This window comes from Desmodus rotundus, chromosome 2, assembly GCF_022682495.2.
Source record: "Desmodus rotundus isolate HL8 chromosome 2, HLdesRot8A.1, whole genome shotgun sequence".
Taxonomy (NCBI): Eukaryota; Metazoa; Chordata; class Mammalia; order Chiroptera; family Phyllostomidae; genus Desmodus; species Desmodus rotundus.
Window position 1 is genome coordinate 44,108,212 of NC_071388.1, and position 17,553 is coordinate 44,125,764.

Below are 17,553 nucleotides of genomic sequence, written 5' to 3' on the forward strand. Positions count from 1 at the left end.
ACCTGCAACAAGCCTGCTGGGTGCAAAGGCCCCCGTGCACCCCACCTCTACCCCTCCCCCCCAACCACCTGAGGGCTCTCATCCAGTCTGTCCACGTTGCAGTTGGGATAAACGAGGTCTGGAAGGGAAATGATTTACCTAAATAAAATTCTTTCATGGTCTCATTGCGATCTTCGTTCTGAGTTACTCAGAATGTTTTGTTTTGGGGTTTTTTTCTCCAGCACACTTGCTGTGGGAGAAATTCCAGCTCTTCTTGGAGAGGAAGTGTAAGTCTTCTTTTTCTCCAAGTCATGAGACTTCTTGTTCAGAATTCCCGGCTGTCCCATGGCAGCAAACTATTTTACGTAACAACGGAAACTCTGTTTCTGAAAATGTTTCACGAGGCTTGGGACATGCTCAGCATTCTGCCCGTGAGTCAGAGCTGATAGCTGGGCTTGGAGCAGGACCAGGGGCAAATAATCCTTCCCTTTCAGCTTCTGACATTCTTCACATTGTGCTCTCGGAGGCATGGTGTGGATGCGTAAGTGCGGCTGGGCCTGTGCTCACAACCATTTCCATGACTCAGGGGCCTTCCTTCCTGAGCCTCTCTGTGTGGCCCCGGGCTTCACATCAGGCTGTGTCACCAGTTCTTTGTTTACCCGTGTTTTATCACCCATCGTTTTCAAGGAGGTTTGCATTCAAACTATTTTTTTTTTTCAAAGTTTTGTGAAGTGGAGACTAGTTAAAGCATCAAAGTGCTGAAACCTTCCCAGTATGATTCTCCACTTAAGCTCACTCCCTTAGGCTGGGAAAAACCCTCCACCTTTCAGTGGGAGGACAATGGCATCCCAAAGAGAACTGGAATGGCTTATCTATTATGAATATTCTTTTTCTAATTCAGTTGTTAGTTGAACAAAAAAGAAGTAAGAGAGGTAAAGATGAGAGCAGACAGGAATAGTTCTGGAGGCCGATTTCTCAGCTCGAGCAGGACTGTCCCCTCAGGGCACTGGAGCTGCCATCCTCAGCAGGCCAGATGGAAGGAACAGGGGCCCAGGGTGGGGAGGAGGGGATGGAAGGGGGGATCACCGAGGGCTGTTGAGAGCAGCTTTACCTTGATGGAGGCCCCAGCGAATCTCGCCAGCTGCTTAATGTGTGCCCCCTTCTTGCCGATGATGGCCCCCACAGCCTGGGTCGGGATGAAGAGATTCACTATCTCCTGCTCCGGGTACTGCAAGGGCAAGACAAGACAGAAGACATTCCAGGAAGTTACTGCGCATCTACTTTGAGCCACGTGGTGGGGCGGCCCTAGGACCCAGAAAATGGCCAAAGTGGGGCATGGGTTTTACTGTGGCCTAGAGCTCTGCTGGTGGGATGCTTGAAGAAGGAACCAGAATACAAGCAAGCGCGACATGATCACCAAAGCACAAGCCCCTCCTGAGCCTCTCCACATTTGTTGGACACAGGTTGTCCACTCACAGGTTTTCTGTCACATACCAAAGTGACACGCGTTTCACCCGTCTTCATCCAGGAAATCAATGAAATGTTCGGGGCCTGAACACAGGGCTCGGAGCCGCTTTGTCAGAGGGAATGGGAAGTTGCCCACCCGTCTTACAGCCAGGAGTGATATTTTCACTAGAGTGGGCCCTATTCAAAACAAGGCAGCCACTACACCTGCCTGGCGACAGCCCAGAGGGACACGGGCGAGGCCACAGGGGCCTGTGCTGTAGGGGTTGCAGAAATAGAAGGACCCCCTTTGTGGGACCTGGTTCAAAGACCTTTGAAAACTCTGGCCTTTAGCCCAACAACAGCTCCCCATGTGACCTGCTGGCCACCCATGTGCACCGGTTTCCCACCGCCTGTAGGACTGTAAGCGGCAGCAGGACTGTGACCGGGACAGGCCAGCGCTTCAAAGACCCTCTAGCGCACTGGGGCGCTGGCAGGCCCGGTGTGCTCACGGCCTGTGACGTGTCATCCCTGGGCGACCTGGAACCACAGGGCCCGGCGCTCACTGGCGAGCTTTCACCGGTGAGTCTGCCCAGGACGACGTAGTGCCAGCCCCTCAGGAGAGGGAAAGTGGCGGATGGGGCTGAACGGAGGGGCACTTACTGAGTGATGATGCGGGAACGGGCCGAACTGGTGAGGGGGGTACAAGCTGGAAAAGTATCCGGAGTGCGTCTGCAGCGTGAGAGAAAGCGCCGGTCAGCAGTGTCCTGGGTGGTGCTCACCAAACTCAGGGCGGTGAAGTTGCTACCCACAACTCCACTCTCCACACTGCCTGCCACCTGGCCACGCTCTCAGGTTTGTGTGCCTCTCCCGCAGCTCTGACCCTGCTCCACCTTCCCCCTCGCAGCACGGGGCTGGGCGGAATGTTGAGCACTTCCAGCTGGGCTATGCTTCGGACTCCTGGGAACTCTCCACAGGAGTGCACGCTCGGGCACGGGGCCCCACGTGCACCCACAGGGTCAGTGTGTGCAAGGGCAATACCCAAGACCTATACGGAACAAGCAAACATGCTCCCGGGCAGTCAGACCAGCGAGCTCCATCGGTGCGTTTTGGAAGGAAGGAGAGATTGAGAAAAGAGAAACTCAAAGAGAGGCTGGGAGGAGAGGAAATGAATAAATGTATGTATGGTATGTGAGTGTGAGGAAGGGGGCGCAGGGACGGGAAGGCTGATGTGGACGGAAGAAAACAGAAACATCAGGGAAGTTACATTTAAAAGGAGCTGCTTTCCTACAGAATACCTACTGTGCAGTAGGTCTGTGATAGACACCTTGTTTCTGAAATTTTTAACCCTCACCAGAGTCCTGTAAACCAGGAGTATGTCTGCTTTTACATATACTTATAGGCAGGACATTGGCCAGAGTCCCAAAGTCTAGTCAACGGTATTCTACATAAGGTCAAGTGCAGGCTGACGTGCCTGCCACCTGCTCGGAGCACCGATCCCTCAGGCCCACCCTGCAAGATAACCTCCAGGAAGGTCGAGTGGACAGCGATAGGACACGGGTGCGGCTCTGGAGTGAGGGGGCCTGGCTCTCACCTGAGGGCCCTGGAGCAAGTCTCATGGTACCTCCACCTCCACCCCCAGCCGGACTCGGAGCTCCGGGTCACAACTTCGCTTAATGACACATTAGGGACAAAATGAAACTGTTCCCTGTTTTGAGCTTGGAAAGTGGACTGGCCTTGGAGGAAGAGATGTAAGCACTGTGCGGAGGGCCTCCCAAGGGTGCTGCTCTAGGTGCCCAGGGGACTTACACAAGAGAACCCATTTCTGTAGTAGGAGCCTTTGCTTTTTGTGACTTAAGAGGCTGCAGTGGCACCTCGTGGCCACAAGAGGGGGCAATGAGACCAGCCTTCTCTCGGTACCGTCCAATTTTTGAAAGGAAGCTAAGTGACCAGGTCTGGCTGACTTGGTCCTGCTTTTCTAGAAGAGCATCAGCCCCAGACCAGTCTCTGTGCGGGTCCCTGTTCTGGGGGGTTCTCCTGGGCCATGGAGGTTGGGCAGAGAATTCCTGCAGGGTTTCTGCTCAAAGCTCCACCTTGGGGAAAAGGACGCGTCTGCCCTCTTCCCACCAGGACAGCCTCTTCTTTAGCCCTTGTAGCAGAAATGACTCTTTTTTGAGTTGTAGTTTTCTTTTCCTCACAAAAACTCATGTAAGGCCAAGAATACACAGGCCACAGTGTGGCTGCTATTCTGGGTTCAAATCCTAATAACATAACCACTATTAAATTAAGATTTATTGCGTTTTACTCATGAGTTACTACAGCTGGAAAATTGCGTGGAGAACCCTGAACTCAGCAATCAGGAGCTCATTCTACCCGAGGCTCTGCCATCCGTGCACACAGGTTGGTTTGGGGAAGTTGGAAGACTCAGACCTGAGGCTGAATCTCTAGCTCTTTATAAGCTGGAATAATTTATTTGAGCCATATCCACAAAATGGATTAAAATAATATTTAGATTTTAAGCCCTGGCTGGTGTAGCTCATTGGATTAAGCGTGGGCCTGTGAACCAAAGAGTCACCAGTTCAATTCCCAGTCAGGACACATACCTGGGTTGCGGGCCAAGTCCCCAAATGAGGGTGCATGAGAGGCAATCACACATTGATGTTTCTCTCCCTCTCTTTGTCCTTCCCTTACCCCTCTCTAAAAATAAATAAAATCCTTTAAAAAAACAGATCTTAAAATATTTTTGAGGGTGCATTCAATCATCATTCATGCAAAAGGTATTTGAACACCTACTATGTGTGAAGTACTGTTCTAGGTGCTGGGACACAGCTTTTCAGACAGAGAAGGTCACACTGCCGCCATGGGTCTTACACTCTACTGGGGAGGCAGACAAGTGCTGTGAAAAAAATGAACAGGACGATGTGAGGAAGGGGAGCTGTGACGATGAGGGGTGGGGTGGCTGTGTTAGCTACAGTGGTCCCAGAAGGCTCCTGGAGGAGGTGGCCTCTGAGGTGGGAGGAGGTGGAGCCTCATGTGAGGCACCAGGGAGGGAACATTTGAAGCACAGTTCTTAGAGGTCCAGAGCTAGGAAAGGGGTTGGTCTGTTTGAAAAATAGAAAGGAAGCCCTTAGAGCAGCAGTAGTACATACAGCAGAACGTGATGGGGAGGCAGGCAACGCAAGGTCATGCAGGGCCTTGCAGGCCTGGCTTGGACATGGATTTGACCCCAAGTACAAGGGATGCCACTGAAAGATGTTATGTGGTATTCCATAAGGTCACAGGAATGGAAGAATCTATATCATCAGACATTGTGTGGCTGAATGAATCAGTACTTATTTATAACAAAACACGTGGCACATCAGAGCATACTTTCTATTTCCCACCCACCCAAGCTTGCATGGCACCTTCAGCCTCAGGTGGAAAAGGACTTTGCACACATGCTTAGATGGAATGGTCAGGAAAGTCACCTGTAATGACTTGAATAAATGTTCTCCTTAATGGGAAAGCAGGTTGTAGCCATTTGATGAACCCATGTCCCAGGGAAAGGGGGGGGGTCCGTGTGGAACCCCCAAACCCAATACAGCAGTCAGGCTCACTGTCTCAGTTTGAGGGTCCCAGCTGTTTTCTGAGGGAGAAGCTACTTCAAACACACTTGTGAATTTTAAAAAGGGAATTAGAAACAGTTGGGCTGCTTTTCTTGGAAGAACTGTGGGGTCCTCAGTTCCAAGCTGTTTTGTATGACCGCCTGACGCACGGCTTAGGTGATCATCTGCGGCATGAAGAAATCGGGAGAGGCACTGGAGAGGGCAGAGTCAGGCATACAAATTATGTTCAAAAATTTAAGCAGCTTTAGTATGAAGACAGAGTCACCAAGGCAGGTGTAAAGAGGGTAGGTGCTCATCCTGGGAACCAGGGATATGGACGTGGGCCTGGGAAGGGCGGCAGACTTGGCCAGAGGGGTCAGGGTCACAGGCAGAGCTTTCTAAGACTCAGAAGGTGCACCGTTCTACTCTAGTTTGTCAAAGTCCCTCCTCACATTCCCGTTTATCCACCTCTGCTTGCTCTCCTAGGACAACCTCCGGAGCTGATGGAAATTGGTAAGATAGCAAGATGTAGAGCCAAGGTTTGAGCACAGATCTCTGTCTGGTTTTGTAGCCTATGATCTTAACCACTGCACCCAATGTTGCTCACCCAGAACATTCCCAGTTCATTGGTCAGGCGGGGCCCATGGTGCATGTTATGAGAAAGCTCTAAAATGTTAAGGTATCAGGGCTCTGTTGAGTTTATGTAAATACATGAAAGTTAAAATTCCTTAGACGTATGTGGAGAATAACGGCATAAAAGAGGGGAACAAGGCAAGTAAATGACCCCAGTGAATTACTTTGGGAAAGAGGGAGAATTTTTGTTCAAAGTCTGCCAGACTTCCTGGCGAGACTCAAGAAGACAGTGCTTGAGTGGACTGCAATGAAAGACACCAACCAGAGAACCAGAATGACCTTGGAAATTAGAAACATGGTTAGTGAGGTAAAAACTCAACAGCACCGTATAAACAGCAGAACAGACACTTTGGAAAAGCCAATTGGTGCCTGAGAAGATCAACGCCTTCGAAACAGAAAGACGGAATTACAGATATGAAGGGAGTGAAAAGATCTACTATCCATAAAGTGGGAACTCCAGAATGAGCAAAGGCAGTGGCATCAGGAGAAGCAATACTAAAATTAATCACGGAAGCAAAAGATTTTCCCAAGCCAAAGAAAAACTCAAATCTGCAGATGGAAGGACTCAGATTCAGGTTTCTGAATTCCAAGGGTAAAGGCGAAATAATACAAAAGGCAAACCTCTTACAGATGGAAAAAACAAGTCACCTACTAAAGAAAGAGAATCAGGCTGGTCGTGCACTTACCTGAAAAACCAAATGCAGAACGTTTTCAAAAGTCTGACCCAGAATTTCTAAATACCCATGAATGAAATACCCATGAATGAAAGTTGGACTTTCATTCATGAGTGAGGGGAAAAGAAAGGCATTTTCAGAATAGAAAGGTGTAGAAATCATACTACTTATGTATTATTCCTGAAAAAATTGTTTGAGGGAGTATTCCAAACAAACAGAAACTAATAACTCAAAAAAAAAATTAGAGGATATGTAATGCAAGAAACTGTCTGCAGTGAGCAAAGAAACCAGTAAAGGTATAGGATTAATTCTAAATAACTGTGGATTATGAGATTATGTATTCATTAAGGAAAAAAGCTGATTTGGACTGAAATTCGAGATCATTTCTAGAATGAGATGGCCAAACACATTAAGAAATAAAACCTGTTAGAAATAATGAATTTGACAAAACCATAATCATAGCAGCAGAACAGTAAACTGCTTTGAAAGTGTAAGTCACACAGAGGAAAAACATTTCATGTAGAGGTTTTGAGCCATAAATTGGAAGCTTGGCTCTGCTGCTGTCGACACAGCTTTGAGCCCATCAGCAGAAGGTGCCTCCTTCCAAATGCTCAGGATTTAAAAACACTGATCGTGCATGAGCAAGGCCACAAAAATCAGAATGTTCCCATCACATTCTCTGCATACAAAGTTCAGGAAACAACTGTAAGATAACAAAAAAGAAACCCTTAAGTGCTTAGAAATTTAAAGAAATGGAAAAAGTCCTAGCAAATCCAAATTAAGAAAAAAAGAGAAAACGCAAACATGCAGCAGTGGGTAAGAGCAGGTTTACAGTCATAATACAAATAAATAATATAACAATTATAAATGACACAAGGAAAGCTATGTTGCACATACTCACAACAGTAAACCTACTTTTGCTCATGCCTGTACGATGTGAGAAGTTAGAGAGATACAACCACATGTGTGGGGATTTAAAAGGCAGCGGTCTGCTCTGTGTAACATTATGCCAATACATATACAAAGACAGGTGGAATGAAAACTTTTACAGGAAAATATAAATCAACAAAACCATGTCAAAAACCTATTAATAAACCAAAAAGCTTACAAGTGTTAGAGGCCCAGATGTTTCACAAAAGAGTCTTATCAAATCTTCAAGAAGCAGAAAATACCCACATATGCTCTAATTTTCCCATGCATAGTAGAAGGTAGTCATCTTTCCAACTCATTCTTTGAGAGAGAACTAACCCTGCTGTTAGAACTGTCAGAGAGAATACAGAACTCCAGTGACCGCAGTGTGGAACGGGATGAATGGTGGAAGAGAGTCCAGGAGTCACTAAGTGGGCGTTTCGTGTACGACAAAACCGAAATTTCGAATCGCGCGATAAAATGGTGCCTTACTCCATAAATGATTGCGGGAAAACTGGCTCTCCATTTAGGGGAAAAACAAAACAAAACAGCCAGATCCCTGTCTCAAAGTAGAAGTCAAAATAAATTCCCTTTGTGTTACAGACAGAAATATAAGCAAAAATTCCCCAAAATCAGCAACCATGCATCACTGTAAGACAACACAGGGGTGGGAGAAGGCTTCCTCCTCAGCGTGACTTCACAGGCAAGAAGTCCATGAAGGGAAGTGCCACCAATTTAGCTACTTTAATTCTTAAAATTTCCGCATGAATTCTGTTGAAGGGAAATCTGTGAGAATTTAAATTGCATCTACCCTTTGATGTAGTAATTCCAATCTTAGAGAATTTTCTCTTGCATATACTCACACACTTGTGCAAGACTTATGAATATAGATATTCCTTCTGACATACTTTGTAGCAGAGAAAACCTGGAAACAACCCAAATCTCTAAAAATCATGTGCTGGTTAGAAAACTAGAGTAAATTCATTCAATGGAATAGTAAGTAGCCATTAAAGAGAACTAGGTCTAGCAATGGAAAGATGCCCATAAAAAGTAAAGAAATAACTTGTAATTCACTGCGCATGACATGACCCCATCTGTATTTTTCAGTAACACAACTGTAGGTACGCTGAGAAAACATCTAAATGTGTGTAAAGGTGACAGCGCTATAATTCTGGAGAGGTGTGGTTGGTGAAATTCGAGAAGGAAGGCCGAAGGGAAACATTTATGTTTTACTTCATGCAACAGTTTGTTTCAAAGTATATTTATTTTAAATTATTATGGCACAGGACATCACAAATAAAGCAAAGTGAAATGATAAGCTGTCGGACAGTTACAACAAGACACATGGTTAACAGCCTTAGTATGTAATCAGCTGCTACAAACCATTAAGAAAAAGATGGGAACTAAAGATGATGACCCCTATTTTAGATGATTGGTTTTAGAGATGATCTGTTTTATTATACCTTTTCCCTGCCATTTGTGTTGTTAGGGTGAAGAGGGTGCCAGGCTTTATGTTACCTGCTGAGGCAGTATATGCAGTCTTTTTTTTTTTTTTTTTAAGATTTTATATTTTTAGAGAGAGAGGAAGGGAGGGAGAAAAAGAGGGAGAGAAACATCAATGTGTGGTTGCCTCTCACACATCCCCTACTGGGGACCTGGCCTGCAACCCCAGGCATGTACCCTGACTGGGAATCAAACCAGCGACCCTTTGACCGCAGGCCGGCGCTCAATCCACTGAGCCACACCAGCCAGGGCAGCATACACAGTCTTTCTGCTAGGAAATAAGGTGGGTTTCATTGCCATGGAATTGTACCACACTCAGTCATTCTCAAATCTCACAGCAAAGATATGGGGACATGCACCTCCCATAGCCGTGAAACTCCTGGGGGCAGCCACAGTCCCTCCTGACCCACCTCAAGCTCCCTCTAGCGCACACACACACACGCGCACACACACTCTAGCTCCCTCTAACACACCACACACACACGTGTCTCAATATTGGGCCCTATCTTTAGTTTAAGGGAAAATGGATATCACTCTAAATAAATGACATGAAGACTTAGAAATGACTCAGAAGATCTGCATTTAAACAAGACTGCAGAAATTCGTAAGTTCTTGTGACTAAGGACATGGGTGCCAATTCAGGCCTGCATTTTGTTGGCAGAAGAGCAGAGAGGTCCACCCCGCCTCTCTACAGATACTCCTAGGAATTCTCACTCTGCAATGCCTGTGCCAGAGACCCGCATTCAAAAGAAAGGAGTGGTTAGGGTAACGGCCACCACCCTGGTTCTTCCCATTTAAACAACATAAACATTGGGAGAAATAAAGTTTTGCTTCAAAAATAAGCTCTATATATGGAGAATTTGGAATTAAAAAAGCTGTCAAGTACCCTGAACCCCAACTTGGTAATGTACTGATTCTGAACAATGCTTGTGAATGGGAGCAACAAGGAGAAAACTCATAAAATTTCTATTTGTTATTAATTGTAATTCAGACAATAAATGGTTATTGAGAATCCACTAAATGCCAGGCATTGTGCTAAGTATTTTGAAATGAACACTGTGGATTATTTCCTTTTAAAAACTGCCCATTATTCAAATATAATGCATCTGCATTGTAGACATCGGTGAGAAAGAGACACCCTAATATTTTAATAAATGAACACTCATAAAGATTTTTATTTGATCTAACAAATCCTTTTTGGCAATAAATAGGCTTATCGTTAGTGAATTTGGCAGTAGTTTCTTTCCCAGATAAGACACACAGTATGTTTAAGAGCACCTATTTAGAGGAGGGTTAGACAATATTAATCTCTCTATGAGGAAGAAGTCCTAAGCAGCGTTGGATTCTGCCTACAGTCACCTATGAGTTCTGCCTCCAAGTTAAAGCTTTAGCTCGGATTCGACCCAGCTGCTGCCTGGAGGTGCCCAGAGCAGAGCAAGCCCCTGAATGCTGAGCTACTTACAGCGAAAGGATGGTAGGGGGGAGCGGGGGGAGCTCCTCGGGGCCCTGCTGGTGGAGGCAGCACGGACAGTCCTGTTGAAAAGATGCCAAGTGCGCTGAGGTTCAACCCCGGGATCAGATTGGCTTGTTGCTGGGAACAGAAATGGAGAAAAAGATGAGGGGAGGAGACCAGAGCCCCGGCTGGCCTGGGTCAACCTCCATCTCCGGTCTGGATGGCACCAGTGACTCCTGATGAGCTCTGCCCCAGCCCTGCGGACCCCTTCCCCACCCTGCTGCTGGGGTGGGCTCCCCAAACCTCAACTTGACATGCTGTTCCTTCGAAGGTCCTCTGCCGTTCTTGAGAGTATCTACACATCTTAACAGCAAACGAGGCTCTTCCTGGGGACCCAGGCCACCCCCTAGTCTCTCTCCTGCTAACCCCTTATCCCCAACCTGCCCTGTCCCGGTCCTCTCTCACCTCTGGGCCATGTACCCTTTGTCCACCCTGTGAGGAATGAGCTTCTCTCTCTCCTCACTTCACCTGAGCTTAGGTGTCTTCTTACCTAGGAAGCCTTCTCTCACCCCAAGGGTTTCGGCTCGAATGCCCTTTTTGTGCTCTCCGAACATTCCAGCGTTTCTTTAAAAAAGTGCCCGTCCCATGTATGCGGGTCACCTGTGCAGGCACCGCCCCCTTCAGACCACAATTCCTTGTGAACAGAGACTGCCTGGCTTGGTGCTGTGTGCTCAGTGCTGGGACAGAGCACACACTCAGTAAGTATTTGAGGAGTGGACATGCTTAAACATGTTGGATTACTAGTCTTTTTCTAACTCTGTCCAGGGAAAGAGCAGGCCCTTCACTAAGGCAGCACATCTGTAACCTCCATCTTCCAGATTCAGGCTGGTTCTCAACTCTGGCTCTTGCACCATTTAGTTGCCAGCTTCGTGATCATCTTGCTGGTTTATTTCACATTTAAATATGGGGATGCTCCCAAAGGCTAGAGGCTAGGTGGTCCCCCCCATTTTAAGTTTTTTTCATGCAAGTTGAGTAAAGGTTACTTTATTCCTGCACCTTCTAATTTTTTCCCTTGTATTTGCCCTTTTGCTTTCCTACGTGGCGAGATTTGGTTTTCTGCTCCCGAATCTTGGGGTCGAGTGATGAGCGCCTTGCTGGGGTGAGTGCGCACACGAACAGTTGCCCCGTTGGCTCTCTCCCGTTCTACTCATTCAATGTGGACGACAGGTTTCTTTCTGTGAACTGGACGGCTCTGCCAATTTGCTGTCCTTTGTAAAGTCCTTGTACCACCTGAACGCCGTCATCCTTTTGGATGAGCCTGGACTGAACATTGTACTTCCGCCTCAGCTCTTCGGAAAGAGAAGATGTGATCTTCCTGTGAATGCGGGAAGGTGCATCGAAATGCTTTCTGCGGTTCCTGCTCTGGGCAGGAGTCAGAAGGGACTGAACTTCGTTTCGGCCACTGGTGCTTTAGCAATGGCCACACAAGCGATGGCACTGAGGTCTAACGACACAGTCCTTCAAAGGCAAAGAGGTGTGGTCACCCACTCTGGCCTGTGTCCACCTTACCCACCCCCTCTGTCTCCCCAAACCTCTTCTATTTTTTTAATCTGTGGCTAGGGTCACCTAGTAACTTGCCTTCTTTTAGAATGTTTGATATAGTAGAGCCAGGATCCTTAACCTTTACCCAATTTAATATAGTATATAAAATCTAGTAGTTTTGTCATTCACCTATCAACATGTGACTTTGATACAGCCATGAATGAATCTCAGTGATAGGCTCAGAGGACAATGATGGGAGCGCCCAGACCCTTTTGGAGAAAGACATGTTTATTACAAGATGTCAACTGCCAGAAGACGATGATGAGATCACTGGATGACACTTCCACAGTCAGATACACACGGATGGGGAACGCAGGTCACGCTGGGGTCCTCTCCTCATCCTGTCTCTGGAGTGCCATGTGATGTGGGCTGCTAGGGTGGGGGACACAGCGCTGACCTGAGGAAGGGAGCAGGTACCGTGGGAAGTGCTGCAATGAGGGAACGGGGTTTAGCCTACACAGCTCTTTGTCGGCACCTACTCCTCTGAGAAGTGGCACCAGGTTTGGGATTTGCTGCGGGACATCCACAGGGGGCGGAGAAGCGGATGGCGGTTCAGAGGCAACAAAACAGGCCAGGAGTTGGTAACTGTCGGAGCTGAATGATGGAAGTGTGAGGGCTTATCACAGCATCCTCTCCTCTTCAGTATGTTAGAAAATCATTATCATAGAAAATAAAAAAACTTACTGAGTGGAGTCTTGCCAATCAACAAATATTTTTAAGACTTCTGATGCCTGACTCGTGTCTCCCTATTAGCACATGGGAACTAGATAGCAATAACTGGAAGAAGAAACCCAGATCAGTCTGTTAGGAGTATTAGAGCTGAGGTGGTTGACAACATTTATTGCACAGGTGGCAAACACAAGGCCCCGTGGGCCGAATCTGGCCCTCTACCTTGTTTTATCCGGCCTGGCACCTTGTTTCTACCTGGCGGCACCGCCGAGCTCTTGCTTAACGGTTAAGGAGTAGTTACATTTATACAGTCCTAACATTACATTCGGCCCTTTGATGGCAACCGCGAGGCTGATGTGGCCCCCAGTGAGAATCAGTTTGACAGCCCTGATTTATTGGGTCACCTAAAAGAGCAGATCAGTAAGCAGGAGATAAAAAGTTAATTTTAAAATAATTTTAAAATTGGAAAGTGAAAAAATTCCTACTTTCCTAACATACCAGCTATTTTTATTTTTCTAGGTAGCCTTCCAATCATTTTGATCCATATTACTTTACATAACTATAACCCTAGTTACACACTCTTTTATATATTCTTTTCTAACTGACGTTATATCGTAGACAATTCCTCATTTTAAAATCTTCAAAGTTATGACTTTAATGGTTTCACACTACTTCATCCAGTGCATTTATCATAATTTACTAGTTGGTGTCCTGACTATTTTAATGCGCTTGCCCCAAGAAGGCAGGAATAACTGCCGACCTATTTTAAGGTGCTTCTTCGCTATCTGAATGACAATTATTCCTAGAGAGGCTTGGGTTCTCCCTGAAAACACGTGTGAAAACCAGTAGAAGAAGGCATTAGGCACTTACATTAACAGCCAGCATGTCATTTTCAAAGGCCTCACGCAGCTTCTTCATAATCTCTACCTCAGCATGGGCACAGGCCTCGACTGTGCCCTTCACAGTGATGGTTCTCTCGGGGTTGTATATGCTCAAATCCTGCAAGCTGGCCACCGGGAGAAAAAGAGAAATTTCCTGTTTTCAAAAGGAAAAATAAATCCCAGAGGATCACAAACGAGTCTTGGTGGAGAAGGTGGGAGAAGACTGGGTTTCCTCATCAGATTCCGTGGCGCGGAACACCTGCTACTTTACCCCACATCTTTGCAGTGACTTATGGTTAGATCGTATCTGTAGTAACATATGTTTGTAACTATTTATGTATGAGTTTTTATGGAGACAGTTCTATCACTTATAATTACAGTCCCATTTTACAGAAAACCAGACAAAAATGATCAAAGACTCCCTTGCGGGGCACAATGAGTCTGAATGAGTGGCTTACGATGAGATCGTTATCTTGGTCCCAGTCTCATGTTCGATTTTCTTCAAATTTCTGCCTTCTTTTCCAATAAGTCTTCCAACCAAGCCATTGTGGGCCAAGATTTTCAGAGGAATCTCTTCGGCTCTGAAAGAGACAATCAACAATTTAACATTTAAGGTGGGCACAGCGGTTGCTGCCCAAGAGCTATCACCCGGTTTGGGTTTTTTTCCTTCTTACAAATAGAAGCTGTTTTGTTTAGGTACAAAGTGGTGATGGTCTTAAGAAGAGGACTTCCTTACTAACCCCAGTGCATGGCTTCTCATGAACACAAGCCAAGTGATTATAATTATACTCCCTTGTTGTGACTGGTTGGGAATAAGTCCATGAGGTAGAGATGGCCAATGAGGTATAAGTAGAACTCCACTGAGTGGCTTTGGGAAGTTTTTCTTTGCTCTTAAAAAGGAACAAAGGTTGATGACATTAGTCAGATGGCAGACTAGAAAGCTTCAGGTGCTCCTACCCCCACAGAGATACCAAGTTAATAACGACAGGTCGAAATACCTCTGTGAGAACCCTAGAGAGCAGCTGAGATGCTATAGCACCAGGCTATTATAAAACCAAGACAGGATTCCTTCCAGAAAAAGGGGAAGGAAAATTGTGGTATTTGGTGAGCCTGTTCATGCTCTTTCAGCTACATAGCATAGCAAGGAGCAACTGAAAAGCAATTCTTCCTACCAGGGCTCCTCCCTTTAAAACAAAAACTAAAGACTGGACCATGAGCCCAACATTCTGGCTTGTCTGGGGGCTGCCAAAGACAGTGGTTTCTGTTTCTCCTGACGTGGAGTGCTGACGAGACTGGCTCTGAGTTTGGAAGGTGCTGAAAACAGAGGTAATGTTAGGGCTGCAGTTACACAGTCAGAAGCCAGGGGGAGAAAGAGATCAAAGAAGGTTTAAGAGATCTAGAACCTGCAGCCCAACTGATTAGTGAAGGTCTTCCCCTGAATGAAGCCAGTGTGCAAAGACTGAGAGGTGGTTGTTTTTTTTTAACTATCTAAATCCCAGTGAAAAAATTTACAAAGAATAAAAAGTAACAGGGAAACATGGACTATTCAAAGAATCAAAATAAAACTCCAGAAACTGACCCTAAAGAAATGCAGACCTACGAACTACCTGACAAAGAATGTAAAATAACTCAATTACCTAAAAGAGAACACAAACAACTAAATGAAATCAGGAAAATGTGAACAAAATGAGAACGAGACAGAAACTATAAAAAACAACCTAACAAATAATAAAGCTATTATTACAATAATTAAATTAAAAATTTCATTTAAAAGGTTCAACAGCAGACATAACCAGGCAAAATAAAATATCCACAAATTTGGAACACTGGTCATTTGAAATCATCAAGTCAGAGGAGAGAAACGATGCAGAAAAGTAGACAGAGGCTAAGAGACTTAGGAGACACTATAAAGTGGATCAGTATACACATCACAGGAATCCACAAGGAGAAGAGAGTGAAGGAGTGAAGAGCTTATTTGAAAAAATAATGATGGAAAACGTTCCAAATCTAATGAAAGAAAGAGACATATAGATTCAAGAAGCTCAAAAACTTCCAACTAGCAAAAATCCAAAGAGAACCACACTGAGGTACATTATAACCCCAGTGTATAAAGTCAAAAACAAAGGACAATCCTGTCTTATAAAATATTTAAAAAACTTATTTTTAGAGGAAGTGGGGGGAGAGGGAGAAAGAGAAGGAGAGAAGCATTGATGTGTGAAAGAAACATCAATCGGATGCCTCTCACACGCCCCCAACCAGGGACCGGCCCACAACCCAGGCATGTGCCCCAACTGGGAATCAAACTGGTGACCTTTCAGTTTCCAGGCTGGTGCCCAATCCACCAAGCCACACCAGCCAGGGCACAAAAACAATCTTGATAGCAGCAAGATAAAAGTGTTTAGTAACATACCTAGGAGTTTCCATATTATCGGTGGATTTCTCAGCAGAAATTTTGCAGGCCAGAAGAGAGTGGGATGATATATTCAAACTGCTAAAAGAAAAAACTGTCAACCAGGAATACTGTATCTGGCAAACTGTCCTTCGAAAATGAAGGAGAAATTAAGACCTTCCCAGATAAACAAAACCGAGGGAGTTTCTTACTATCAAAACAGCTCTACAAGAAATGCTAAAGGGAATCCTTTAAGCTAAAATGAAAGGACAGTAGACAGCAACACAAAGCCATATGAAAATTTAAGATTCTCTAATAAAAACACACAAATATAGTAACCTTCACTACAGTAACTTTGATGCATGAAATTTAAATGACAAAAACGGTAATATTTAATGGGTATACAATACATAAAAATTAATTTGTGACATCAATAATGAAGTAGAGGTACAGGAAGGTTTAAGGGGGATAAATAGTGATGGAAGGAGACTTGACCTGGGGTGGTGAATACATAATACAATATACAAATGATGTATTATAGACTTATACACCCACATAATTTTATTAACCAAGGTCACCTTATATTCAATTAAAAAAAGTAGAAGGTGGAGTTGTAAAGGAGTAAAGTTCCTAATGTAAATGAAGTTTTATTATCAGTTTAAAATAGAATGTTATAATTTTAAGATGTTCTTATATAACCACAGTGAGATATATATATATACACACACACACACACATGCACACACACACACCCTTACAGAACATACACAAAAGGAAATGAAAAGGAATCAAAGCATTATCACTAAAAAAGAAAAAACACCCAGAAACAAAGACACAAAGGACGGAGGTAAGAAAGGAAAGGAGGGACAATAAAGCTACAAGACACAGAAAAACAAGTGAACAAAGTGGCAATTCTCAGTCTCCCCTATTAGTGTTCACTTTAAATGCTAAGGGATTAAACTCCCCAATCAAAACATAGCTGAATGATTAAAAAGCTAAATAAAATCAAATCTCAAATCAACAATTTTATACCTCAAGAAATTAGAAAAAGAATAAATGAAACCCAAACTAACATGAGAAAAGCAGTAATAAAGATTAGAGCAGAAATGAGCAAATTAGAGAATAAAGAAACAAAAGAAAAAATCAGTAAAACCGAGAGTTTGTTTTTCTGAAAAGGTAAACAAAATCGACAGCTCAACTAGGTGAACTAAGAAAAAAGAGAGACAACACTCATATAAAGTGAAAAATAAGAGAGGACATCCCAACTGATGCCACAGAAACAAAAAGTGATTATAAGAGAATACTCTGAACAGTTACACGCCAACAAATTTATAGCCTAGAAGAAATAAATTCCTAGAAACACAGAAACTACCAAGATCAAAACATGAACAGAAAATCTGAACAGACAAATAATGAGCAAGGAAATTTTAGTAAATAATCAAAATCCTCCCAACATGGAAACGCCCAGGTCAGACAACTAAAATCAGTCCTTCTCCCCTCTTCCAAAAGACTTTAGAGGAGTAAACACTTCCAAGCTCATTCTACGAGGCCAGCTTTACTCTACTATTAAAGCCAAACAAGACGCTTCAACAAAAACAAAACAAAAACAATAAAATACTGACCAATATTCCTAATGAGAATGTTGCTGCAAAAATACTTTTGAAATGACCATCAGATTGAATTGAAAGCATGTAAGAAGGATTACACACCATGACCAAGTGGGATGTACTCCTGGAAGGCCAGGATAGCTCAATATATAAAAGTTGATCAATGGAATACACCACATTAACAAAATGAGAAACAAAATTCACACAACCACCTCAACTGATAGAGA

At 44.5% G+C, this 17,553-nt stretch overlaps 1 protein-coding gene across 8 annotated transcripts in view; it reads right to left on the bottom strand.

Moving 5' to 3' along the window:
• Positions 1 to 17,553, bottom strand: part of IGF2BP2 (insulin like growth factor 2 mRNA binding protein 2) — a 153,798-nt gene that overhangs the window by 14,075 nt on the left and 122,170 nt on the right. For 6 of the 8 annotated variants that reach the window (XM_053918180.1, XM_053918177.1, XM_053918181.1 and 3 more), the window contains 6 exons: positions 15,741 to 15,821; positions 13,789 to 13,911; positions 13,320 to 13,455; positions 10,188 to 10,316; positions 2,086 to 2,154; positions 1,091 to 1,207 (listed from right to left, as the gene is read on the bottom strand). In XM_053918180.1, the coding sequence (XP_053774155.1) occupies positions 1,091 to 1,207; positions 2,086 to 2,154; positions 10,188 to 10,316; positions 13,320 to 13,455; positions 13,789 to 13,911; positions 15,741 to 15,821 (655 nt within the window). The remainder of the gene's footprint in view (positions 1 to 1,090; positions 1,208 to 2,085; positions 2,155 to 10,187; positions 10,317 to 13,319; positions 13,456 to 13,788; positions 13,912 to 15,740; positions 15,822 to 17,553) is intronic. The other 2 variants (XM_053918178.1, XM_053918179.1) reach the window with 2 other exon arrangements.